Source organism: Urocampus carinirostris, chromosome 1 (genome assembly GCF_059441175.1).
Source record: "Urocampus carinirostris isolate Australia breed hairy pipefish chromosome 1, RoL_Ucar_1.0, whole genome shotgun sequence".
NCBI classification, from domain to species: domain Eukaryota; kingdom Metazoa; phylum Chordata; class Actinopteri; order Syngnathiformes; family Syngnathidae; genus Urocampus; species Urocampus carinirostris.
The window spans coordinates 23,833,820-23,861,819 of NC_142349.1; the positions used below are offsets into that span (position 1 = coordinate 23,833,820).

General features: G+C 39.3%; 2 protein-coding genes across 7 annotated transcripts in view; both read right to left on the reverse strand.

Annotated features, from left to right (window-relative positions):
- Window positions 1-7: 7 nt before the first annotated feature.
- Window positions 8-27,941, reverse strand: stard3 (StAR related lipid transfer domain containing 3). 6 transcript variants are annotated; one of them, XM_088331077.1, is made up of 16 exons: window positions 27,911-27,941; window positions 27,450-27,525; window positions 14,613-14,843; window positions 14,461-14,538; window positions 11,766-11,843; window positions 11,624-11,677; window positions 11,312-11,429; window positions 11,134-11,235; window positions 11,013-11,068; window positions 10,839-10,931; window positions 9,884-9,946; window positions 7,352-7,447; window positions 6,742-6,821; window positions 6,573-6,677; window positions 6,391-6,484; window positions 8-1,492 (listed from the first exon to the last, which is right to left on the reverse strand). In XM_088331077.1, the coding sequence occupies exons 3-16, from the start codon at window positions 14,826-14,828 to the stop codon at window positions 1,361-1,363; spliced, it is 1,365 nt and encodes a 454-aa protein (XP_088187203.1). In that variant the 5' UTR covers window positions 14,829-14,843; window positions 27,450-27,525; window positions 27,911-27,941; the 3' UTR covers window positions 8-1,360. The 6 variants fall into 6 exon arrangements, with proteins under 6 accessions (XP_088187203.1, XP_088187206.1, XP_088187195.1 ...); XM_088331080.1 differs by lacking the exons at window positions 27,450-27,525; window positions 27,911-27,941 and adding an exon at window positions 16,767-17,083 and having other exon boundaries at window positions 11,766-11,810; XM_088331069.1 differs by lacking the exons at window positions 27,450-27,525; window positions 27,911-27,941 and adding an exon at window positions 16,767-17,081.
- The window catches only part of ppp1r1b (protein phosphatase 1, regulatory (inhibitor) subunit 1B), a 31,893-nt gene continuing 23,019 nt past the window's right edge, over window positions 19,127-28,000 (reverse strand). The window contains exons 2-5 of the mRNA XM_088331110.1: window positions 27,911-28,000; window positions 27,450-27,525; window positions 21,978-22,082; window positions 19,127-20,031 (exon numbers count right to left, since the gene is read on the reverse strand). Of these exons, the coding sequence (XP_088187236.1) occupies window positions 19,877-20,031; window positions 21,978-22,082; window positions 27,450-27,525; window positions 27,911-28,000 (426 nt within the window). The 3' untranslated portion in view covers window positions 19,127-19,876. The remainder of the gene's footprint in view (window positions 20,032-21,977; window positions 22,083-27,449; window positions 27,526-27,910) is intronic.

A 28,000-nucleotide genomic window follows, 5' to 3' on the forward strand; every position in this document is an offset into this window, starting at 1 on the left:
ACAGAAAAAATAACAAAATGAGATCAATTTATTAGACAGTGGCTAAAAACAGTTTCTCAGAACAACTACAAATGAATTCAGGTGTGAGAACACATGTACAGTATAACATATGGGCATGAGTATAACAGTGTTAAAACAAAGTGCATTCATGAAGAAAAAGCAAAGCTTGCGTTGAAGGCACTCAAAATGCGTCCATTGCTCAACACCCATCTAAAATATTTCCACACTCACATGTCTGCCTGCTGAATGTGAGCAAAGAACAATCTGTTCCCTTTGGCTGGGAGCATCACATGTTATCATTATTTACAGTTCTTTTTGTTTTATTTTTTTCTTCAAAACAGCCTCAAAACAATGATTATGTGTAAACATTTAAACCTTGTGCTAACCTTTGTATCCACACAAAAATTTGTTCCATGCTGGAAAAGATTTCTATTGTCTGTTTTTTTTAAATCAAGCGTTCTGTTCGGAAACGAGCAGCGCAGTGACTTAGTGGTCAGGGTCTGCTTAACAGGACTGAGCCTTGAGATCCTACTCCCGTGGAGTAGGGATGCTTTTTTTTCTGGGCACTTTGGCAGCTAAAAAATAACCATGCAATGTGGGCACCATTTGGATGTTTATCATAGCAATTTTGCCAATACTTACTTTAAAAAAAAACAAATCCTTTCTATTGACTGACATTGACCACATTGAGGCTTTAAAAGATAAAAGGGAATCATTTCATGTCTTATAGATTTATCCCATGTCATGTGTTTTTGTATTGTCATTTAAAAAAATGCCTGGCATGTTTTTGAGAGTGCATATGTGATAGAACAGGTGGACTAAGCATATAGGGGTTTTGAAGCAGACTTAATAACTAAATACTTTCTTAAAAAATGAAGAGCTTTGAGATAAATTGTTGATTTTAAAACGATAGGCTCTTGGATATTGGAAAATTGCTGATTGACAGTAGAGTGGCAATTTTGGCAATGACAAAAAGTATTAACGGCACTGTACTTATCCAGCATTTTTTTTATTTCGCCATCATACATCCCCAGAAATTGCGGATGCAATCGAAACCCTATTTAGCAGGAGACTGTGTGTATGCGTGTGTATTTTTTTTTTTCACAGGAAAGCGAGGAGAAAAAACTTTGGCAGATGTTGTCTCCCTCATGTGACCAAGTAGGGTAATGTTGCGTGGGAAAGCACCAGATAACGGTCATCTAGCAAAGCGAAAAAAGTAGAAGAAATTAAGGCTCTGAGAAACGTTCAGTCTTAAACGGCCGTGTGATTAACCCGGCGTCAATTCATGCACATGTGTGTCACGTCTTCTTAGCCTTGGAGTAGGCGCGTTGCTGTGAAGCAGTCACCCCACCGTGTAGTCCTAGCACGGGTGGTGCTCGCGATGGCCACGCATGGTAGGCCGCAGTTCATGCATGCGCTGGCGCAGATGACACATGAATTCAAACATGGTGGCGGCCAGACTCTGGTGGATGAGGTAGCGCGGTAGCCGACCCTGAGAGCAATTGCGAATTAAGTCAATTTTTAGAGTAAATCAAAGTCTTTTACATCCCAGTCCCCCTTAAAAGTATTAACAGATTTGATTTTGTAATTGCAAAGAGAAGAGGTAGTGTCCTTCCCCACAATTATGAAAACAACGTTGACCCATTCGGCTTGTTTCCTCTAGAGCTATGACGTCAATGAAGGAACACAACACTTTCAAAATGGTTAATCCCATTAACACAACATGTGAGGCAGCTCTGAAACAGACAGTGATTGTCATGAACAGTGATTGAATGACGTTATTTTTTTCTTGTAGAAATGGAACTTTGCATACCATTTGTGGGGGCCTTGAGTGTTTGGTTGGTGTTGCGTGCTTCGATCTCCAAAAGCTACATGGGACAAATTTACCTAACACATTACAGCGTGCGTTCATTGTTTGCCTTCGCCTCTTTTTAGGCAGACAACGTGGCTTTTCATTTGTGTCAATATAATTTTTTTCCCCGCTATCTCCCTGTCACTCTTGTAGCTACCAAGGGCTTTCCGGTTTCATTTGCTCCCGGCTGGCACTCGTTGGCTGCCCACAGTGTGTTGTTTGGCCGGCTAGCCTGGCGTAAGCGCTGGTTTTGCTGTGTCCTTTGTTTTATTATCGGCTGGCTTTGCGTTTATTATCATGGCCATTGCCGCTTTTCTTTGTTTGTTGCTGGTTAACCAGATTGCTCACCTTGTATTTTTCGATTGAGTCGCCAGCCCTTAGCGCAATTTTGCAGTGTCCACTAGTTTATTCCCGGCCAGCTTTGCATTTGTCGCCATAGCCGTTGCCGCTTTTCATTGTGGGTTTTTCTGCAGAAGCTGCGGCTGCCTATATTGATCATCACGGTTAGCCCACATTAACCATCGGAGGGCTATTTTTGCAAGTTACGCCCTTTTTTGGCTGCTCGCTCTTTGTAGTACTATTACTGCAGCCACCTGCAACGCTTAGGCATTATCCACAAAAGTCCCATAAACTCTTTGACTAATGAACACGTACAAACAAATGACGGCTAGCAAACAAGGGTGCTGATGTTCCTCCGATGACATCTAAGTTCAGGATGACAAAGACAAGACATTCTGTCTCAAAATGCATCATTTCGTAAAATAATTGTAATATACAAATGACATATATACATATATATATATATATACACACACACACACACACATATGCATACATACACACAATATACAGGACTGTCTCAGAAAATTAGAATATTGTGATAAAGTTCTTTATTTTCTGTAATGCAATTAAAAAAACAAAAATGTCATACATTCTGGATTCATTACACATCAACTGAACTATTTCAAGCCTTTTATTATTTGAATATTGCTGATTTTGGCTTACAGCTGAAAAAAACTCAAAAATCCTATCTCAAAATATTAGAATACTTCCTCAGACCAAGTAAAAAAAGAATTTTATAACAGCAAAACTAAATCAAACATTTGAAAATGTCCATTGATGCACTCAGTACTTGGTTGGGAATCCTTTTGCACGGATTACTGCATCAATCCGGCGTGGCATGGAGGCAATCAGCCTGTGGCATTGCTGAGGTGTTATTGATGCCCAGGATGCTTCAATAGCGGCCTTCAGCTCATTTGCATTTGTAGGTCTGGTGTCTTTCATCTTCTTAACTATACCCCACAAATTCTCGATGGGGTTCAGGTCAGGGGAATTAGCAGGCCAATCAAGGACAGTGATGCCATGGTCAGTGCACCAGTTACTGGTGGTTTTGGCACTGTGGGCAGGTGCCAGATCATGCTGGAAAATGAAATCCTCATCTACATAGAGCTTTTCAGCAGATGGAAGCATGTAGTGCTCTAAAATCTCTTGGTACACAGTTGCATTTACTCTGGACTTGATGAAACACAGTGGGCCAACACCAGCAGCTGACATGGCTCCCCAAACCATTGCTGACTGTGGGAACTTCACACTGGATTTCAAGCAACTTGGATTTTGCTCCTCTCCAGCCTTTCTCCAGACTCTGGCGCCTTGCCTTCCAAATGAAATGCAAAACTTGCTTTCGTCTGAAAAGAGGACTTTGGACCACTCTGCAACTGTCCAGTGCTTCTTCTCCATAGCCCAAGTCAGACGCTTCTTCCGTTGTCTTGAGTTCAGAAGTGGCTTGACCATGGGAATACGGCTATTGTAGCCCATTTCCCGGACACGTCTGTGAACTGTGGCTTTTGATACCTAGACTCCAGCTTCAGCCCACTGTCTTTGAAGCTCCCCCAAATTCTGGAAGCGGCTCTTCTTCACAATTTTGTTAAGGCTGCGGTCATCTCTCTTGGTTGTGCAGCGTTTCCGGCCACATTTTACCCTTCCAACAGACTTTTTGTGGATATGCTTTGAAACTGCACTCTGTGAACAGCCTGCTCTTTGAGAAATTTCTTTTTGTGTCTTACCCTCCTGATGGAGGGTATCAATGATGGTCCTCTGGACAGCAGTCAGATCAGCAGTCTTCCCCATACTTGTGATTTAGTTTACTGAACCAAGCTGAGTGTTTTTAAGGCTCAGGAAACCCTCGCAAGGTGTTTCGAGTTAACTAGATGATTCAGGTGATTAGTTGAATAGCCTACTTGTATACTTTTTCATGATATTCTAATATTTTGAGATAGGATTTTTGAGTTTTCTTAAGCTGTAAGCCAAATTCAGCAATATTCAAATAAAAAAAGGCTTGAAATAGTTCAGTTGATGTGTAATGAATCCAGAATGTATGACATTTTTGTTTTTTTAACTGCATTACAGAAAATAAAGAACTTTATCACAATATTCTAATTTTCTGAGACAGTCCTGTATATATAAATCTTATGCAAAAAGTATGTACCGTATTTTCCGCACTATAAGGCGCACCTAAAAGTCTTAATTTTTTTTCAAAAGCTGACCATGCGCCTTATAATACAGTGCGCCTTATATATGGCTCAATATTAAATTCGCAAGGTCTCGCAACTTACGCAACTGCCGCCAACTCGATTTTCCCCCGAACGTGGAGTAGTCCGCGGTGTATGCTGGGATTTATATACAGGCGTTTCATTGGCTAACCAAAGTGTCAATCATCATTTGAATCGATCGCTATTGGCTAAAGTTATTCGGAGCCTCGGATTGGCTAGAGGACCAAAACAAACCCTGCAATTGGCCGAAAAAGATGTGTCAATCATCCGTTAAATCGATCGCTATTGGCTGAAGTTATTCGGAGCCTCGGATACGCTAGAGGGCCAAAACAAACCCTGCAATTGGCCGAAAAAGATGACTGAATAGCAAGCTTGCTAAACTTCGCCATAAAGAAACATGTTTCATTAGTCTGTATTTGAAAACATTTTACTCTCCTGGATTTACTACACTAACGGTTGTAAGAAGACCATGATTGCGTATCATTATTGTACGTGAGAACTTAGGTGAGTTATGCGGCTTTATATTTTCCCGGTATCTTGTTTTAGAACGATCTTGATGTTGCTGTGATGAGTTGAGTGAATTAAACTCAAGTGTTTATTGTCATATGCACAGTAAAGTTGCGAGCGAAAAAGAAAATAGAAAGTAAGAAATGGTTGGCATTTCTTGAATTCCAAGACTTTAACCTTCCGAATGATATTTGAAATGACGCATTTAAGTGATATCGTACGGACACCGCATCCGCACGGTTCTACGACACGTATTTGCTTCTTTGCAAGCTTTGGGAATGTTAAGGGGGTAATCAGTTTGACTGAATCATCTGACTGTTTTGTCGACGTTCCCATTGCGGTGCGCCTTATCTATGGAAGATATAGGACCAAAAAACATTTTTTGGGGGTGCGCCCGATAACCCGGTGCGCCCTATAGTGCGGAAAAAACGGTACATACGTTCCTCCTAGTGGTACAAAGAAAGAATGTATTCAATAAAAAGGACACATTAATTTGAATACTTGGCAAAAATACCTGAACTATCATACTTTGTTATTTTTCATTAAAAAAAAAAAATCATAGGTTGAAAATGTTTGTATTTCTTTTGTTGCGGATTAGCTGTCTGCTTCGGGCCAATTTTTCGATGACGCCATTGTTTTTCTCAAACTCTTAGCAAGCTCTGTTGGCAGCCTGAAGCTGACAGCGTATCCACAACACTTTTACACAGTGTAATCTCTACCTATGGTTGCTGCCATGTTTGTCTCTCAACTTGCTGCTACAGTGTGCTCTGTGGCACTGTTTTTTTGTTTACATTAGACAATACAGTACCATCTAGAGGTCAAATATTACACACTGAGGCTTAAAGAATTTGGGAATACCTTCAAGTCATTTGTTTTTGCAAGTCTTAAACAAAATCTGCCTAGTTAAATTAACATTGGACTTGTTTACTAGATGTGTTGTTTTAAAATCATAATATAAAACACTAGGTCCCTTTTATTGCATGGCATCTGTGCCTTGCCTTAATTTCTGCACTTTGGGTCTGTGTAAATGACATTCTGGGATTGTGGGGGGGGGGGGGGGTGTCGGGGCGGGGAGTTTTTTTGTTGTTGTTTTTTTTACAATAGGCTAAACTTTGAGTAATATTTTGTTGCATGAAAAGTGCTACACAAATGCATTTTTATGTGATCTTATCCAATATTGACTTGTAGACTATTTGTTGCCTCATTTAGCACATTTTGCTAATTGAGTATTATGCAAAAAAAAAGGCATTGAAGTTTTTAAGGTACAAAATGAGTTAGCTGACCAAACATTTCTTGTTGTGATTTTAGCCCACCAGCATCCTGCCTCTTCTACTTTGTTATGATAAAAATCTTTAACTAATGCCTCATATTTGAGAAAGCTTAGCTTTAGTTACCAGACCGAGAAATAAAGTAACTGTAAACTCAGGGAAAAAAATGTGTCTCGATACTTGTGTGCATCAACTGTCCTTCATGTCTCCTCACCTTCAAATCCGTGTTAAGGATCCATATGAAAGTACAGACGGATGGGTTACTGCTGGATTTAAGGACTACAAAGCCACCGGGACCATTCTCTCCCCTGTGGTGCAGAAGTTGAAAATAAATATAAAATAAAGATTCCCCTTCCTTAAAAAAACCTGAATGTTTTTGACAGTTATTTTCATCACCTGACATAACGCCCACATGGTGCTTTGGCGTCATGATCGGTGGCCATGCCGGCAGAGAGATAGCAGTCTCGTTTACGCTCCACCCTCCGGACATTGACAAAATCCCTGTGCGGACGAAATGTATGATTTGTAATTTTCAAAGCAGAGAACAAAGATGATGGATGAGTACCGGGCAGACACCACTCCTCCGGCCGCCCCAGCCGAGACGTCATAAGTCACCAGCGTGTTGTCGTCCACCCGCTGCAGAATCTGAGGAGCCGGAAACAAAAAACACTGCAGATATAGACCAATTCAGAATGTCTGAAAACATGACGGACTACTGTCAATTGGGGCATAAAACCTTCACAAAGCATTTTGTAGCTGGGGTATCGAAACCCGAAAAATATCATAAGATTACCACTTATTATTTGTTATTTTCGCTCACTGAGTAGCTTTTCAATATGCAACAATTTCAACCAGATTTATGTCCATAACTCACAAATTCTAGGGACATGAGCATCCCAAAGAGTTCACTTCATGCATCTTCATTTTGACCCACACTTCAGATTAAAACTAAAGTGGCGGGAAAAAAATATATTAAAAAATTCCCATACCACTCAATAAGAAGAAAATCATTCAAATGTAAGAATGTTTCCTCACGCAGTTGTCACATGATGTATACTGGAAGTCCCTCAAAAAGAATGCTTGTAGTGCTCTTGTCTAACGGTCATGGATAATTGCCAACGGTTCATTGTAGCAACTAAAGTTTCTTAGTGAAGCTATGAGCTGTTAAAATTCACCTGGCAGGCGGAAACAGTTCTGTTCCACAGGACCATCTTTTCTGGCTGCAAAATGACCTCTTGGTAGACAAGCTCAGCAGGACACTGCATAAAGGCCTGAAAGGCAAAATCATGATCTGAGCCTACACCAAAACACGACCAGTGAGTTAATGTCATAAACATGTTTGTAATTAAGATGCAATATTTTTGTTTCAAATTATTTCAAAAGTGATTATAAGTCCAATTTCGACATTTTTTAAATTTTACACCTGTGCCCATTTTAACCCACATTTATTTGAGTTACATAGAGGGAAGCTAAATTAACCCACTTTAAATGTGACACTAAAATCTCAGTCATCTAGAGAGGTTCTTGTTTAAATTAAGGAATGTATTTTGGACTGTATCCAAATTCCAGGTCAAAATCACCATTTACTCTTAGAACCCACCTTATTCAAAATATCCTTATGTTGCCTCTACTTTTAGACCAATTTCAAGCCCAAGCTTGTGTTTGGTAATGAATAACTTCAACATTTGTTTTTAACTTTAAGGGAGAATTTTGATACCATTTCAGTTTTAAAGTTAGCCCAATCACTGAGCAGTGCACGTCTGTCATGACATCAGCTTGTTATTGAAGAATGTTCATCTTTTGGCAAATACTTGCACATTTTTGATGACTGCGTAATGATGCAAAGGCCCCTCCCGGATTCAGAGTGAAATGTACTTAATTTATTGCTTGGTCCATATGTAGCAAAAATTCGAAAGACGGGGTGTACCTAGCTCTTTTTAGAGCTCTACTCGATGAAATTGGAGGCTTAATAGATAAAGTAGCTCTGCTTTCTTCGACACGGCATGCCAATTTTGGTACCCCAATCTAATTCGAGTGAGAAAAAAATAGCCCGGCCTTAACATGACGTATTTTTGCAGGTATTTGGTTTAATGCAGAGAAAAAAACTTTAGAGATTGTGTATTATTGAGGGCCTCCTATTGGGAAAAATACAAACGATATTGATTAGAATAATAAGCATAAATACATTACTTATTATATGAATATGCATAGTCTTTCAAAACTCATAGGTCATGAAATATACGTATTTGATATGACTGGTGGCTGATTTAGAGGGAGCATACGTAATTGTTGGTCATCTTCCGGCTAAGGGTATCCCCAAAATACTGAACCCTTGAAAAATGCGCTTGGATTTTTTTTTTAATTGGTTTGGTTTCGTCACTTTGAGTTTCTGTAGTTTGTAATCTTCCCTGTGCTTTGTACAGCGACACAAAGTGGTCAAATATAACACAATGTAACCTTGAAAAAAAAATGTAAATGAGGAGCTACTACCATGTAATTTAGGATAACGATGGCCGAACAGGATAAAAGTAAAATAATTTAATGGACGCCACATATAATCATGCCAATTTCTGTGAATTGGGATTTGTAAATTCCCAGTTTCGACATCACATCAATATAAGTAAGTGAATCAGTTTTAACTTTTTATGTGGTTGCTTTGAAATGTCAGATGAAGTCCAGTCGCTTTTTTTGTATCAAGTTGTTTTTAGTATACAAAATGTGCAGCTATCATTTAAAGCACTTCTATCTTTCAAAAGGTATGACTGTCTGCATGAGCACTCTGCAGCATTTGGCTCGCAAGTACGATATCAATTATGGGCAGTAACTATGGCTCTCTAGACCAAATTCGTTTTAGGGTACAACTCAGTTGGATCGAGTAGAATAGGGCAGGGTATACACAAGTCTGTGGAACTGAAGCCCAAGTTATTGAGCCTTTGAGTAAATGGGGTTGACGTGTGTCAAATATAGGCCCGTTTTTCAATCAAAGTGCCTAGCTCTGTCAAAAACGATAGGGAAAAAGGGTTTCTAAATCAGAGCTTCTCACATAATGGTATATTGGTCAAAACTATGCAAGGAAAAAGTTTCACTTAAAATGTCCCTTTTTCCACGCTTGTGCCAAGTACCCCAAAAAACTCCAGTGACCCGTGAAATAATTATTATCAACAGCAGTTAGATTCTCTGAACCCTGAATGGGTGTTAATTCACAGAGGAAGTGGTTTAGCCATGCTTTCAGACCATAGGACCTTCTGTTGATTACTACATAAAGCACATTATTTGCACAAAAATAGTTGAACCCAACTTCACTAGATGTCAAAGCTAAAGCCAATTGATTCAAGTGGAAAACATTTGATGAGCGGGAAATGCTAGTCCAGTTACGCAGTGAAAAGCAATGACAATTACAAGATTGTATGATTGAAAATAGCTTTGTGCACACATTGCAAACCCTGACAACATAAGTGGAAAAACATCAACAACATGTGGGTCACCATTCGCAACATAGCGTGACATTGCCATTGCAAACTCATAATGTTCCGATCAACATATCTGGGCGTGTGATCTGGATGATGGTTGTCGATGCAGCAAAATCACATGAAGCATGATTGATCATTTGAGGTTTTGGCTTGATTACAAAAGCATCTGTATCAAGTGACAATACAGATTTTGAATAACGGATCAGGACATCTCTTGTGCAAATGCTATGCCCACACCTTAAGGATGAATGTCTTGCCGTGGAATGGTATCTCCAAAGAGTAAACCGAGTCGCCAGCCTCCTGTAACAACACGAAAAATAGATAAAAATTACTTGGCCTATACTCTGGACAATTATAAATTTATAGAAATATGGAATGGAAAATCATTAATATTGTGAGAGATAAAACTGGTCTTCAATTTAATGGGTTATGGATAATGGTAATAGATGGATGGATAATGGATAGTTTTTAATGCACCCAAAAAATTTGAGTGTTTTACAATAAATAATACCATATTCAATAAATACATTAATGTTTTGTTTTGTGCACAGGCCTGTCCTAATATAATGATTAATAGACCATGAATTCCTGTTGTAGGCAGTTTAATTATTTCCTTTTTTCCGTCCGACTTGAAGTCTTTATAACAAAATCTCAAGGCATGAGTCAGAACACAACAAAAGTGCAGACTAATCTGTAGTCTAACATTTAACATTTGTTTGTTTCATTGACAAGTGTGATGAAGATGGGCATTGCAGTACTTTGGCACTCTAAATCTAACCAACACATGCCATAACAAGAACATTTTCTATTTATAATTCAAGAAGCTACTCATTTACGCTGGCATTGTATGACATGTCACACGTCCCCAGTTTTTTGGGGTTATCAGGTTATTGTTGGCAACATGGGACAGGTTTGCATTAGTTGTTTCGCAGGTTTTGGCTATCGTGCAGTTTTTTTTTTAATACAAATTCAATTCGAGAGTGGTGACAAAGTACCATTCTGTCTGTTGGAAATATATGTGCAAGATTTATAAAGAAAGTTAAAAGTAAGTATTAGCAGCCAGTTTTAGCTGTGGTGGTCCATGTAAAAAGTTAGCTGGGAGACACTACACCATTATCATATGTGACACAAGGGAGGACAAGCTGTATATAATATGGATAATGAAGCAAGCAAACAGACAGGAGAGTCTCACGTTGTTCTTTTCAAATTTCCAGTTTTCTTCCTGGGTGAGTATCTGCTCCACAATGGTCATAGCCTCGTGACCTTGTTTGACAAACTCTTTCTCCTGTAACAGGAAGACACACAGAAAGTCATAAAGGAATGAGACATTGCATCCAATATGGCGCACTCATCTCATTTGGGGTACCTGTGTGGTGACGGCGCGCCGACCGAGACCTTCTTCGTCGAGATCTTCTTCAGAGCCTGTTTGCGGGTGTGGGGACGAAGTCAGTAAATACGTTGGGAGATACAAACTCCAATAGCATTACCTGCCACGGACTCAGGCGGTGAATAGAATTGTCCATCAGACAGGGCACGAGGGTACATGACAGGGGCGCGCTCGCAGGCAGCGTTCACCGACGCTAAGTAAGCTGGGGAAGAAACAATGAAACATCTGAAGAACGGATTTTTCTTGGTACGTTATCAATTTGGATGGTCGCCACCCACCACGCTCATCTTCTGCCTCCTGCGTGAGCACCTTGAAGTCCAGGAACCACGTCTCCAGCCAAGCCACCACAAAGGACGTGATGGGAAGCACATAGCCAAATGCATTCTGGGAGAGAAGCTGCACAAAGCAGGATGTTCACAATGAACATGCTGTCAAAAGCAGTAAGACTTCCTCATTGTGAGTGGCAATAAAACATGACAGAAAGTGCTTCTGTTGTCTGAAGCGGAGGGAGAAGTGAAAAAGTTTACGAGGTAGAAAATGAAAAGCCTGTAGAACACAATAAACACATAAAAAGAAGTAGTGTGCCTCACATTAGAAACGATGACCTTCACCACGAGGAAGACACTTGTAACAAGGGTGGTGAACTGCAGAGTTTTTGGAAGGGATTTATATAATTGAGTTTGTAAAATAAATGTATGTTTGGAAATGGGTCATACATTTAGGTTGACTCACCGCGATCACCCACCAGTGCCTCAGCCGGAAGGCGGCATAACCCACCTGCAGACAGAGGAAGCGGAACAGTGCAAGGAGCTGTGAAAAAGAAGAGCTCATGTTACTACAATGCTTTAGTGAAACAACACTAAAGCGGCGCTGCCATGAGCGGCTGCCTTTTCCAGCAGCTGCCCTATTGTTTTATTGTCTGCTCCTATCTTCGGTGTTTTTTCTTCCCGTTTAGACAACTACACTATGGATTACTTCTATCCTATGGACATGGGTTTTAGCGCACAAAAAATGTGTGTATTCAAGGAATTTCAACTCCTTGCCCTGAAGAATTCTCGTGCCGGCGTGATGAAGGGGCCTATCGTGGAGGAAGAGCCGGAGCTAGCGAAGCGGCTAGCGGCGTTATAAGTCTTCGGTACCATCCGTAATCATGGTAAATGCGAACTCATGACCAAATAAGATCATCGAGTGCTGGTGAAAAACATCGAAGCGCACAGGGAGCGTAGTTGCTGTGTTTTGCGGAAACGTGGCTCACGTTTAGCATTCCGGACGCTAACGTGTAGCCACCCAGAGCTACCCGGAGCAATCCGGCTTCAACACCGCTAAACAGAGACACGAAAGCCGGGGGGAATCGGAGAGGAGGCGGACTTGCTAACACGAGGTGGTGTATCCCTGGATTTTCACAAAGAAAAGTTTTCCATCTGCCGCAGGGATGTCGAACTTTTGGACTGGCGTGTGACGTCATCCACTCCGCTACAAGCACCTCTAGGGCATCATGTTCATCTGTTAATAAACAACAGGGTAGACTGCTGGAAGTGTGAATTTCCCTACGGGGATGAATAAAGTATCTATCTATCTATCTATCTAATGTATAACATCCAAGATTGCCGATTTGAAGCTTCTATGTTAAGGTAGTCTCTTGCCATATTGTAATCCAAGCTATATTGCACATAATTTTAAGCAATTAATACCTAATTCTAGATTGTGGAAGTTTCTCTTAATTCTTCTTTTACATACTCGAATATCAGTGCAGACCCATGTAGCAATAAAAGTAAGAAAGAAATACAAAGCATCATAAAAAGTAACAAGTTCCTTATTGCATTGTGAAGACTAAACAGTCCAAGCTGGCCTTCTATAGAAACGCATATTCAGTGTCTCTTTCCCATACTAAAGGGGGACAACTTTGATGAGGATAGTTATAGGGAGGAAGATGAGAGCGGTTTACCGTGATTTCTACATGTACGGTATGTTTTTTTTAACAGACCCATTAACAGTATTGCGAGCGTGTTGTTAGTAGCGTTTTGCTACCCTTCACAGAAATGGTTTGGTATGAAAGTTATAATATTATTATTAAAGCTTTGAAAACTCTCTTGGTGTACCATCTTTCTTTGTAAATATGTGTAACCATGTATAATATGTATTTGCAACTGTATATTTTTGTAATGTATTTATTTGTATTTATATTTGTATTGATAAGTCTTGCACTGACCAATTAAAAAGAAGGGAAGTAACAGATGCGGGGGACGACGGGAAGTGGGGACCGGTAAAGGTGATTGTTTGTGGACACGGCAGACCAAACTGGATATATATTTTTCCCACTCTTACCTTTGGAAATATACACTTTTTTTCCCTTGGATTACTTTTAACGGGACCTGGATTCTGCAGGTCTGCATAATATCTTAACTACCGGTATCATTGTCCGTTCATTCTGCCGGCTGTTGTTGTTGAACTGAGTACTTGATGTTCAGTTAAAATCGCAGGACTCAAAGTTTGGGTTAATTTTGTGATTGTGTTACAAGTTTTAGCGTGGGCGCACGCGGCTTATATACAGGTGCGGCTTGTGTAAGTACAAAAGCGATCATCTTCTTAAAATGTGGTGGGGGCGGCTTATAATCAGGTGCGCTCTATAGTCCGGAATTTACGGTAATTACAAAGGAATTAATACTATTTCAATAAAAATTCAAAATTGTTTGGGATTCCCAATTAATCAATCAATGGGATGATGTGAAGACGGCATTGTTTTAAAGGCCTAGGAAAAAAGATGGGAATATCCCTTTGAAAATTAAGAGTATGAAAAAGGATATTAACAATGTGGAAGAAATTGATGTAGCCCTATATTTTCAACTAGAAAAGAGAGGTTGGGGGCAATGTCGAATGTAAAGAAATGTAGGTAAATAATATGAAATGTAATAATAACAACAAGGACAACAACAATAACAATAAATATTTAAAAATGAATGAAAATAGAAAAGGGCTTTTTAAAATGTATTACAATTCCTGCAACAATTTACACGCATAAAGAACCAACTAGGTTAGCAAGCCAATTGATCAGGGATTTTAGAGCTGCATCCATTAGGGTGGAAACAGAATCTCACTTCTTAGTTCTTTTATACTAAGCCATTCATTTTTATGTTATTTGACATACTTCAATAATCTAAATTTGGAAGTTTATGAATCGATTCGTTCCCGTCAGAATTGCCATGCATTTAGGAATCGGACATTTTATCCCTAACTTGTGTTACAGTGGATTACAAAACCAAGAAATACATTTTGGGAAATTAAAGCCCCATCTTGTTTTTGATCGTCACTTAGTCCTTCTTTGCACTTTTTTCTGCAATACTCTGGGTAAATGGATTTGAATAGCATTGTAGATGATGCAACTCAGTTTAAAAGAAGTTTGCTACAAAAATAATCTACTGTTACTCACAAATATGTCAAAGAAGGAAGACCGAAAGTTGTAGCGTAGGACCTCTTTTTGCAAGCTGTCCCAGATAGTACTGGAGATCTAAAACGAGAGTTCATGAACCCACACATCAGTAAATCTTTAGTGATGTATACCATCTCAATGAGGTCACTTACATTGAGCTCAATGAGCCAGAGCAGTGAGATGAAGAGCAAGTCAAAGGTGACAAAAAGGCAAAATGTTCGGCGCACATCCGAAATGAGTTTGCGCTCAGCGAGGGGAAGCGGCAGCAGGTACGGAGACGGCAGCGACAACGATGTGGAATATGACGCGTTCAGTGAGGCGATGGCAGGCAGGCTGCCTCCAAGCTCCCCATACTCCGCGCCCGGCATTTTCCACTCAATCACCTCAAGACACAGAAAACTGAAATGAATGCTTGTTTGTGGACTTTGTTATGTGTTGTTTTGAGCACATGGATTGCTTTATATTTGAACTTGCAGAATGAAATTTTCAAATCGATAAGCAAAATATGGAAGACAATATTAATATCAGGTACAGAGCATAAAGGTAATATGCAGGATTTGAAAACGTAAAGCTGAAATCATAACTTTAAGTCAGGAGATGGAGGCAGAGTAAGACATAATTCATGTGCATTTTTTGGACACGGTGTAATAAACTCTTCATTTAAATTTGTTTGGCGGTTTGTTCCACCCCGAAAAGGCCTGATAAAAGTAAGATTTAAGCAGATAGGCACAATGGAGATTAATGCTTAAGGACTCAGGGAACTCAGTTGGGCATTGATAACACATAGTTAAATAGAAAATATATAACTTTCAACTTTATATGGACACCTCAACTTCGTACCCCACTTTTAAGAAGTTAAGTCTACACGTTCTAAACTGTTTATGACTTTAAATGCAATTACATGAAAACATAGGAAATTAATCATTTTAAGAAATTGAAAGAAAATGAGGTGGTTAGTTCGCCCGCGGCACAGTTCTGTGATCATGGGATCAAATCTAGCTAGCAGCCTTCCTGTGCAGAGTTTGCATGTTCTCTCTGAGCTTGTGTCGGTTTCCTCCGGGCACTCCGGTTTCCCCCTTTCCAAAGACATGCATGTCAGGTTAATTGGCCTATCCAAATTGTCCCTAGGTGTGAATGAGCGAGTGAGTTGTCTGTCTCTGTGTGCCCTGCAACTGGCTGGCAACCAGTTCGGGGTGTCCCCTGCCCACTGCCCGAAGATGGTTGGAATGGGCTCCAACACCCCCATGACCCTACTGAGGACAAGCAGTACGGATAATGGATGGACGGAAAGAAAATGTGCGTTTTTTTCTGAATATAAGGCACACCTCAAAACCCCGAAATGGCAAGAAATTTGAAAGTGCGCCTTGTATACAGCAGAATACAGTGGGAAAGATTTGAAATGTATACAGCATTTAGAGGTGTGCATTCATGCACAAAGTTCAACAGTACATTGTACGGGGGTCTCAATGTGGTGCCCATGAGCACCAGTGTGCCCCCTAAGGACACCTGGGGTGCTGGCGAAACTGTTCTGAACATAGCTATCCAGTGATGGGTCATCGTTATTTCCTAGAAGAAATGTATTTTTAGTGGTTGCCTGAGTTTATTTAACCCCACTTCCAAAACCAAAGGATGAATATTAATTTTATGCTTTTAATCATTTATTGATCGACTAAGAGGCTGCATAAAATTCAGATAGATGGACTGGAAAATCTCGGTCTTGTTCCAGCAACTCGAATAGCCAGAGTGGGCTCTACAGAGCTGAGGTAATAGGTGCGTGGTCAGTGAAGTTCTGTCACTCACGAAGACTATTGCCAATCGGGAATCTCAATCCAGAAAATTGACTGTTTATAAAAAAACAACAAGCCTCTGCCATTAGTCATTGTTCCACAGCTGACATTGCGTCACATCTCACAAAACGTAGTTAAGGTGAAAATGGTCAGCTTTTCTGTAGCACGTTGGCGTCCAAGCAATAACAACAATACAACCGTGTAGTACGCTAATGAAATGTTGAGTCACGATAACAGGTCAACAAGTCAGGTAACACTTTCCGGTCATCAGTGTAAAGTATACTGAACGGAGGTGAACACATAAGGGATTAATACTTACTTTAGGTCAGCAATTGTTTTATTGTATAGCTTTATAAATGATGCTAGCTGCCATGTTAGCACGAAATGGCTATTTTATCTTCCCTTTTCGGGTAGCTGTTTGGACAATGTTCTATAAATTCAGGCCAACCCCCAAGTACAAGAAACACACACGAATGATTTGAGTTTTCATAACTAGGTATTTAATTACTTTTAACTTACTTGTTTTACCGAGTTACCATCGCAATGCCAAGTTTTCTTGCCAAGTCTTCCGACCTTCCGAAGAGGAAAAAAGCAAGGTGCAAGATCATTCCCTGCATCGTTGTCGCATGTGACCCTGTGACGTGCCAACTTCTATCATGTGCGCTTGCGCAGATTTTGGTTTTCACTTCCTGAAATTTATTGTTCGAACCCACAGAGATTATATTTTGGATACATCAATCATATCAAAGTATCGAAAGTAACTGTTATGCAGTTGCTCTCCAACTTCATGCCTGTTGAAACACAAAGGAAACTGCAAAATCAAAGCTCATGTAATCACTGCAGTCTTTGGGAAACACAATCATTCTCTACACTAAACTTCCGGTTTCGGTGGCATAGGTATGCCTTCATAAATACAATTTTAAACAATTTTTTGTGAATAAAGTAAATGGTAAAATAGAATACTTTATTGAACGGTTGCTTCAAATCAAAGTCACTATTCACACAGTAAATACATGTGTAAAGCGCTAAAATTACAGTATAAGCCTAACCTAGAAGGGGAGTGAGTTTATGCTTAACCAATAGATTTTACTTGCGACATGCACACTGTTCTTTTTAATAGTTTGTAGTCTTACTGATTTGGATTATAATATCCATCCATCCATCTATCCATTATTCTCCCCCTCCACCCTTCCCTCCCTAAATCCCTCGCTCCATCCATCCATTCCAGCCACCATCCATCCAATAGTTTTTTGTATCATCTTGTATTATAATAATTACAGTAAATTAGAAGCAATGTTAATCTTGCAAGAGGCAAGAGCTGTTGCATCACAAACAAAACGATGTATAATTTATCATTGGATAACAGTTCACTGCGGTATAATACAAGGTTGAAATCATTACTTTTACAAAAATGTGCATGTGTGCGAGAGAGAGAGTGTGTGTGTGTGTGTGTGTGTGGTCGAAAAGACAGACATTACAAAGACGATAACACCGAATTGAATACAAGTATTTTATTGTGATGATTTTTTTTTTACAGTTGATCGTTTGAAAACAAAAAAATCAGCAGAAACATTTGAATAAGAGCCAAATGACAACGTTATAAATACTGGTTAGCCCGTCCAGGCATCCTTGGATCAGCAAGTTAAGGACAAAATAGAGAAGATGGTGTCAATTCTAGATAAACATGAATGAGTATATATATATATATATATATATATATATATATATATATATATATATATATATATATATATATATATATATATATATATATATATATATACATATACATATATATATGCCAGGGGGATCAGCTTCCAAAAAAAAACTGGAGGTAGATTCGCCTTTAGCTCTATTACCAACGACGTAACAGATACACGTTAACTGCGTTGATATTATGCAATTTAAGCCAGTTATTTAAAAATAATATCAGCCTTTTATAGCTTTCTTTTAAATTGAAGGCGAATTTGTATTTGCCAGTTGCCACTAGATGGCGTTATATCCATATCAAGAGGAAAGGAGGGCCTTGTTTTAAAACACTGTTCAGCACAGTAGGACATCTCAAAGCCACCAGAAGTCAGCGTGAGTTCCAATTATATAAGTCTGGGATATGATCATAAGCATTAGGTGTTAGGCTCTATCTGTCCACTGTGTCGACTCAGCTTATCAAGAAATGGAAATTAAGCGTCTTGTTGCCAAATTGTTGCTGATGAAGCAGTGTTTCAGTATTTTGAAAATTCATATCCTTCCTAAATCGGAGCCACTTGTAAATGAACACAGGTACCAGTTATTTGCAGTGTGGAAGCAGAACATCTTCTAACAAGAGTTCAATGCTTTACTCATACATCGCTCCTCTTACAACTGGGTGATTTTGGCCAAAGTATGACAAGCACGTGTTAAACACACACAAAATCTCTGCAAAATGTGACACTTGTCTATCGTATTTTGTTTGTATCTATAATACAACTGTCTTATGGTTGCAAAGGGATTGAGAATGTAGACAATTTAAGACAAAACTTCTTAACGTCTTAAGATTAATCTTGATCTGGTGTCATGTCATGAACCTTATGAATGCTAGAATACAGCTTTTTCCTTTTTGAATCTGGAAAGAAATCACATTTTGCATTTTTAATTAGCTATTTAAACAATTATAAATCATGATTGATTAATTTGGTACATAATTTGTTTTTTTATTTTCGTTTTGGGAGAAATCCGTGACTACTTAAAAAGAAATGTCCTCACCACAGATTGTCAGATCGCTATTTTTCTTTATGTTAACACCAAAAACCAAGAAGGAATCAATTTACAACAATGTTTTTCCCCCCTAATAATTAGGTAACAATACACCAGAATGTATTATATTACCGTAGTAGTGGCAGCAAAAAAAAAAAAAAAAAAAAAAATGCTACGGTGTTGATAACAAGACAATACAACACTTGAGGCTAGCATAGGCACATCCAATTAAATATGTTTTTTGTCTAGTCTAGTAGCTTGGTTTTCAATGTGATGTTTTTGATCCAAGCTTTAAATTGAATCACCCAATTTATACATTTATTCCCCCCCTAAATTTTGTCAACAGACGGTATATATATGCTGGTTGCAGAGTGTGAGGGGCCTGAACTTGTTGAGAATCCAACATGTCGGCGTCATAATCAAAGAGTTTAACACCAAATCTTTGTTAAAACTCCTGTTAGTATATCTAACATACTTAAAAGGTATATATCTTGGCAGTAACTGATTGGGTTTCAAATGACAGATACAAAAAATATTGTAGTAAATAAACAAAAAGTTTATATTTTTCACTCTTTTTTTTGTTTTTATTTTTGTAAATTTAAAGAGTGAATAAGGAATCAACCATTACTTTGATCGTCTCTTGGAACAGATGAATAGCATTTCCAAAATCCACCAGTATAGACTGAATGTGTTACAGGCTCCACAATAGCTAAACAGCTCATGGACAGCATATACAGAATTTTATTTTCTAGTGAGAAATAAGAGTCTCGCTGTGTAGCTAAAAGCTTAGTGCTGACGCTGCTCTTTACAAAGTCACACTGACCTCAGCTTTAGAAACAAATGGGAGTCAAGAGAGCTGTGCAGGCCTTTTGGTTAGTATGAAACAAGAATTTTTCTCAGTTACTGCACAGTGACTTGTGCTCCTCCGTCGTCCCCCGGCCTTTTCCCTCATCCTCCCATTCCTCCTCTTGTTTGTCCTCCACCTGCAATGCTCGAATCATCTTTACCGTCTCCAAGGCGGCAGGAGTTGATTCCGACTGCTCCTGGTGGTCTAAGCATGGGGGGGAAGTACATATGTTTACTTTTTACGTTTCACTGTAAGTCTTGGGGACATATTTTGGAGGGGTGGAAATACAGAGTGATTAGAAAGAAGAATAGTAGACACAGACCCAAAAGAAAGAATGCACCCAGCGGTCAAATAAGCCTAATGTTTCACAGTGTCCATTTAATATAGACTGCATCCCATTGAAATTTGGTGGAGGAGGGGGCAGCAATTAGGCCCCCACGCAGTAGTTTGGACACGTACATTGGACACGAGAGCGTAAATATACACATTACTTTTGCGAGGCTGCAATCTGCCATTTTTTGGGGGGTGGTTACCCTCACCTGACACACTGTATTAATTAATCGTGCCCATTGATAGATATGATGACATTTCAAATAAGGTGTGTATATGAGGGGAAAGCTCTTAAACATGTAGGACTGTGGCCTGCTGACTACTGCAATTGTGGAGTATGGTTGGCATTACTTCAGTTTGAAAGATTCAGGTCAAACAATTCTCTATTCTTTCTGGAGTGTCCAATTTGCAACTATTCCTTTGATAAGGGACTTGTGAACAGACTTAAAAATCATTTGCAACTGCTGTTGTCATTTCAGTGCTACACTGAGCCCCGGGGGCATAATAGCATCCAAAAATGATGTTCTCCTCCCTCACTTATTTCAGCATTTCCACTCACGAAGTAGTTGTATGAGAGGGCACCAACCCACTATTATTGATTCTTGATCACGCTGCGTACAGTGGTACCTCTTTAGACGAGCACCTCTAAACACAATAATGTCAATGTCCTGGTTTTATTTGCAACAAAAATCTTGCTTGCTATACAAGGAAAATCCAGATCACAGAGACAGCCCGTGACAGCTCATGGGTTTTGACCGCTCAACACTTGTGACAGGTGTTGGTTCCAGTTTGAGCATCTAAACTACTAAAGGCAAAAAAAAGTTACTTAAAAAATGTTTCTGTGTACGTTCATTTAAAGTTGTAGTAACTTTAATTTTAAGTCTACAGTAGGTGCTTACGTATCATCAACAATCTCGATCTAATACCTTAGCTAATTGATCCCTGTATTAATGGTTGCAATTCCCCTTCTTAGGCAATAATTCGTCTTACAAACACAACACGGCAATTAATTATTCAAAGCAAGACTGACTATGTAGAACACCGTGATAATAGTAATTTACGATGGCATTGTTGTCTGCTACCAGTGACAGATGCGATCCAGATTAGAGTCAAAATGAGCAAGACGCGATCAGTCTTTTTAATAAGAAAAATCTGTTTAAAAATTGTTGCATGTCGTACTCAATCTGAAAATCATCAAAAAACATATAAAATACAGAGAAAACATTTAAGTTAACAGATATGCTGGATCTCCGTCACTTCTCCGTGCAACCACTGCCCTCTCCTTTTTCACCACGCATAAACCTTTCTTACGCCAGCTTGCTCCATGGTATGTGTTCATAACAAACTTGCTTTTTTTTTTTTTATATAATCTTATTTATCTTATTACTGTATTTTTTGTGTTTATTTACTTTTTGATGCATTTTTAGTGGTCGAGAAGATGGGTTTTATAGCTATTTAGAGCTATTTAGCTTTTTACATTTTCTCATTACACGAGCAATTTGTGTATGATCCTGGAACGAATTAAGCTTGTATGAAAAGGTGCCACTGTTAACTCAAAGAATGGTTTAACTTAAGATTAAGATTCCCTTTTTTAAATCTTTATTTTGAAGATCTGTAAAAATACATTCACTTCACAGCCTTTTTTTTCCAATATAAATTAGGTTCCTCCTCCCACCTCAGAAAAAATAGAAACACTGTTACTCATACTCTAGCGACTGTACCGGGTGCATTCTTCTTTTTATAGAAACCAGAACACAAAATGTGTGCGGCGAGGTCATCGGTGGCCCATTCCGGTGTCAAAATAAGAGCTTCATCCTCACCGGCAGCAAATTCAGGGTCGTCATCCTCGTCCCCCTCACAAGGGTTCTCCAGAGGAGGGCGGACGCCGAGGTTCTGCATGTGCGCTTCGGCCATTTTCTGCACAGCTATGCGCCCAAGCGCACACACAAACACACAACACAAGGGGAGAAGACAGTCCACAAACACAAGGACACCAGGATAAGAAGGGTATGGTGTTTTGTTTTGACCATGCTTCAATTCTCTCTGTTTCGTAACAAAATACAGATTGTGTCTGAAAACGGATGTTTCTGTTGTACTTTGACTTGACGATCTTTGTTATCTATACTAAGCCCCTTAACTTCCAAACTTAAAATATTTCCGCAAATATTTGACATGAAATTGTGAAAACTAGCAACATGTTACTTGACATTGAGAACAAAATAATCGTATCCAATATTGGGCTGCATGGTGGGTGACTAATTATTAGCACTTCTGTCTCAAAGTTCAAAGGTCCCAGGTTCAAATCCAGCTACCAGCCCTTGCCTTTAAATTGCGCTTGAGGGATTCGTGATATATCACTCTCTAAAACTCTCAAAGAGTTCAATCTTTCTGAAGATGACAATGTAATTGAAAAAAAAAAATAGTTTATTAAATGACCATGGGAATATTGGGACGCGAAAGAGTACAAATATGATTTCTGTTTCTAAATTGGTTTTCCCTTGATTGTGTTTTATTAACGTGATGTTTTAAAGTGTTTCATTAATTTGGCCACTATATGTCACTATAATGTGTCTCCTCGATTTCTGAAAAAGTTAATTCAAACGACAGCGACTCAAAGTATAAACCACACCATTTTTCTTTATATTTTTCAGCCAAGCCTTTGGCAAGCTTTTTGTTTTTTTGTGGGTACTTATTGCAGCAAGATGGTGGACAACTATGCCAGCTGCTATGTAAAATTGTCATGATTATCCTATTTAGAACACTTGTGGCAGCTTGATTGGCGCCAACAGCCCGGACAAGCTGATTGGTGGCCACACCCTTCTTAAGCCCCCGTCTCCAGTTCAAACTTTGTCAGATCGTTGCGAGCTGTTGTGTTTTCACTCAGTGAGCATTTCCGTCCGACTCCGTCCCTGTTAAACCTGTTTTCTGCCTGATTCCTGTTTTCGACCCATTTCTGAACCTGACTACGCCTGTTCTGCCTGCCGCCTGCCTACGATCAATTTTACGAACTCGACATCGCCTCTGATCTCCAGCTCTGGTCAAACGACGTGCCATTCCCGCCTGCCTTCTTCCGATACGGACGTGTCACCCCCGCCTTGCTAGATTACCCTCTTCGCCAGGCCTCGGATCAAGCAATCAAGCAAGCCTAAATCTCACTCTCTTTCAATAAAACCTTAGAAACTCATGCAATTGAGTCCTGTGTCCGTTCTGGTCTGTGACAAAAATACACGCAAATTTCTCGACTTAGTTTTTTTTTTTAAATCTAAGTTCTAAATCCATGTAAGTTTGCTCATTATTATTATTTTTTTTAATTAATTTTTACCACCACTAAGAGGGGCTAAATAATACACGATGTCCCTTTAAAATACCCGCAGTCTAGTTTAAAAGGTGAATACCATGATGCAAATACAATAAACAAATGAATAAATAAATGTTTTCAAATTGGCAAATGATCTTGTTCCTATTTATAATAGGAGTTATGTTTATTTTAATAGAAAAAAATGAGATGAATAATCTGTTAAAGTGTTTTCTTTTACAAAAAATAACTACATTACATTATTTATAGTATACAGTATAGACAAAAAAATTATATTCGAAAAACTGAAATTATTTCGGGCTTGCTGTTTATGTATTTATACAATATGTCCATAAAATCTCTTAACCATTTCCAAAATATATTAAAATACAATTTATTCAATATTTTATTCAAACATGTTCAAGTGTGTTCGGATTTTATTAAAGTGTTATCAACACATTGCATTTGTGTGAAAAGAAATGAAATGATATGCATTTATATAGCGCTTTTCAAGTCAATAAAGACTTCCCAAAGCGCTTTACAATGTGCTTCACATTTACCCATTCACCCAGACTCACACACCAATAGCGGCCGTGCAGCCATGCAAGGCGCCAACCTGTTTATTGGGGCATTAGGGGTTCAGTGTCTTACCCAAGGTCACTTCGACATGTAACACGGAGGATCCGGGATTCTAACTGCGATCTCTTGATCCCAAGACGAGCGCTCTACCTCCTGAGCTACTGCCGCCCCACTGTGTTGTGTACTGTGTTGCAGGGATCCTTTTTGTGAAAGAGGTGATGTTTAATGAACCCCTACAAACCCCTCAAGAGATGGTAGAATGTGCCTTGGTTCATTGAAAGAAAATTGGATAGGCAAACTCAACGAAACTACAGAACTAAGTATTGAGGAGATCCACGGTCACATACGTGAATTCCTGCATGGCAAAAGAAATGTATGGAAACAGGAACAGTGTTAGATATAGGAAGAAGTGGGTGACCAAGAACATCTAATGAAAACATTGATATTCTGGGACACTTTATTTTTTGTTTTCTCAAAAAGTCCATCCGTACTCCTGACACATAGTTACAGCTACCACGTTCAAAAGTTCACAAGGTCCTACACTCTCTCTGTCTCCATAAATGTCTTGATTCATGCACGAAATGATGGCCATGACCGTGGATTTTTTTCATACTTAGTTCTATAGTTTTACCTAGTCTGCCTATCAGATTCTGTTTTAATAAATAATGAGAGACATTGCGCCTTCTCTTAAGGGGAAGCCAACATCACCTATTTTCACAAAGAAGATCCCTGTAGCACAAATGCAGTGTGATGAAAACCTTTATTAAGTAAGAAATTAGAAAATAATGAAAATAATAATTGGAAAAAATGATTTTTATTTGAATACATTTGTATCCCTAAAACTTTGCTTTCGTCAAAGAATGGAATTTTCCAAGCGACCCCAATCTTTTGAACGGCAGTGTACATGTACTGTATTATCCAGTAATGAACAAATAATCTGGGACCTCCACCACCACCTCAGTTTCGCCAACAACGCCTCTTTTTATTCCTCTGGGTCCACCCAGGCACATCATTGGGTTATTTTTCTGGGCATCACAAGCGACCATGAGCTGTCAATTGTCACCGTAGGTAACGCGCGTGACACATCTTGTCGTAATAGAAAGACGGTGTGCCTCATAAATAAGAGCACAAAAGGGTCTTTGTGTTAATGTATGCATTTTCAGCGTGTTTGTGTGAGCGACACAGCTGTACACACAACTGACTGTAATCCAGGATGATCCACACTCACACTCACAGCTGTTCTCCTTTAATCCTCCCGCCCCCTTTTCCGTAGCAAAAACATGCAGTAACTGCTGCCCTGTTCACGGTCAAAACAATTGAGTGGCACACGACTGAGGACATCTAAAGTGGGGATAAAGTTATGGAGGTACATCTTGTTGAAAAGTAGCTTGTACCTTAAAATCAATCTGCAGAATGTATTTTTTGTGTGTACAAATTGCTGGAGCCCATCCCAGCCGTCTTCAGGCAGTAGGCAGGAGACACCCTGAACTGGTTGCCAGCCAGTCGCAGGGCACACAAGGACAGACAACTTACTTATTGAAATGATCTGCATTTATATAGCGCTTTTCAAGTCAATGACTTCCCAAAGCGCTTTACAATGTGCTCCACATTTCCCAATAGCGGCCTTGTATTGCAGCCATGTAAGACGCTAACCTGCTTATTGGGGGTATTAGGGGTTCAGGGTCTTACCCAAGGACACTTCGACATGTTCGGGATTCGAACTGGGATCCCTTGATCCCAAGACGAGCGCTCTACCTCCTGAGCTACTGCTGCATTCACACCTAGGGACAATTTAGACTGGCCAATTAACCTGACATGCATGTTTTTTGGAAGATGGTAGGGCCCGGAGAACATGCGAACAAACACATATGTTGTGTATATATATATATATATATATATATATATATATATATATATATACACTCCGGTTTCCTCCCACGTTCCAAAAACATGCATTTCAGGTGAATTGGCCGGTCCAAATTGTCCCTAGGTGTGAATGAGCGAATGAGTTGTCTGTCCCTGTGTGCCCTGCGATTGGCTGGCAACCAGTTGAGGGTGTCCCCTGCTCACTGCCCGGAGATGGCTCGGATGTGCTCCAGCCCCCCCCCGCGACCCTAATGAGGATAAGCGGTACGGCTAATGAGATGAGAATGAGATGAGATTATACATTATATATATATATATATAAATGTGTGTGTGTGTGTGTTGTGAAAGGATGCGGCGTGGACGCATTCTTAAGTATGGGCTGGGCACCCGTATGATGCGGCAGGGGTAAACCAGGGTCGGGCCCTGCTTTTGAACAAAAGAGTGTGTTGTGTCACCCTGACCCGAGTGACATGGCCGCCTTCTGGTGTCCCGTTTCATCTGGAGGGACAAAAGCATGACCAACTTGGGTGCCGAGGTGCCTAACTTGTTGGGTGTTTGGGCAATTGGGTTGGCCACGGTCCCCCCAAAAATTGTTTGTGTTTTTTTTGCTATTTATTTCCCTTTTTTTTTTTCTTTGTTATTGTATGTGTGTATCTTGCTGTCGGTCACCCCTCTTGAGGGATATGACCAAGGTAGATATATATATATATATATATATATATATATATATATATATATATATATATATATTATATAATCTGATTACTTTCACAGTGAAGTGTTTGTTTATTAATAATGATTTGAACACACACTGTTTATTGTACCATTTCAATCAATGTGATAGAGATAGATAGATAGATAGATAGATAGATAGATACTTTATTCATCCCCGCAGGGAAATGTGTGTGTTCTTGGCAGAATTAGTAATTCCATAGTCCAATCAACATGGGTTTTATAGCTATTTACAAATTAACATATAAAGGTGAGCCCCTTTAAATGAGGAGACTGATCTTTTATTTAGTTGTATCGACTGTTACTCATGAAATTAAAATGAAACCAAACTGGTGCCTCTTTTGGAATATGAGGGAAATTACAGACATCCCTACACTATTTTCAGAAATGGAATAAATATGCTGCCAGGTACAAATTTTTTAAAGGTAGTTCAGCACATTCACTCTACATGTCAAAGGTTCCCGTGTTGGCCTGGAGAGGGATGGCTTTACTTGGCTAAGACACCCCACAGGAAATTGTGCCCTTGCAACTTTAGTGGTTAAGGGAGCCACCCACACACCCACCCCACACATTATTACCTCTAAGGATATACATTCATTTTAAAGGTACAAGTTACTTTTTCCTATAAAATTTACTTTAATTATCTTTGCATTCTGGACTTCGTACCTTCCCAACATATCATCTTTCACAACCATGTGGACAATGTTGTATCGTGCATTGATGTACTCCAAGGCTTTATTTGTAGTCAATAGGAAGCATGGTGGTAAAACAAATATCGGGAAAAAAACAGACCCAGACACGGGCTCACAAATACACTCACCTTTAAGTGATGGAGGCTGGTAGATGTTTGGAATAACTCGTTTGGGTTTGAGGACTCCGTTCTCACCAACTACCCACTATGCCACAAAGACATTCGAGACAATCAGAACATTGCATTAGCTCATCGTTTTTCAGATCCTTGTTGTTGTTTTTTAAAAACTATTCATTAATTCATTCTTTCGTTCGTTCATTTATTTGTAAGTAAACACCCAATGTAAAAATCTTCTGCCTCTACATGCCCACACTTTTTGTGTAAATATTGTGTAAATTATCTTTTTATCTTTTTTAATTTTTTATCCTTACAGTTAAATGTGTAACTGGAGTACCATGTCTAATTTCGTTGTCACAATATGTTCAACCCATTTTGTAACAATGACAATAAAGGTCTATTCTATTCTATTCTTTTCTATTCAAACAATGAGAGCAAAATTAGCTTTATTATTCAAAAAAAATTGTCTGTACCTTCACCTGATGGCCAGACTGGTCGTCTTCGGGTGAAACCTGGTCGGCAACTCTGAAGAGAGTGGCAGGGGTCGGCCTCCTGCGCCGAAT

Excerpts from the sequence above, each read along its gene's own strand:
- stard3 (XM_088331077.1), bottom strand. The coding sequence starts at position 14,828 with ATGCCGGGCGCGGAGTATGGGGAGCTTGGAGGCAGCCTGCCTGCCATC. Across the intron at positions 11,678-11,765 it reads GGCACTGGTGGGTGATCGCG|TTCACCACCCTTGTTACAAG; the intron begins GTGAGTCAACCT and ends AAAACTCTGCAG. Across the intron at positions 6,678-6,741 it reads GGAGGAGTGGTGTCTGCCCG|GGATTTTGTCAATGTCCGGA; the intron begins GTACTCATCCAT and ends TCGTCCGCACAG.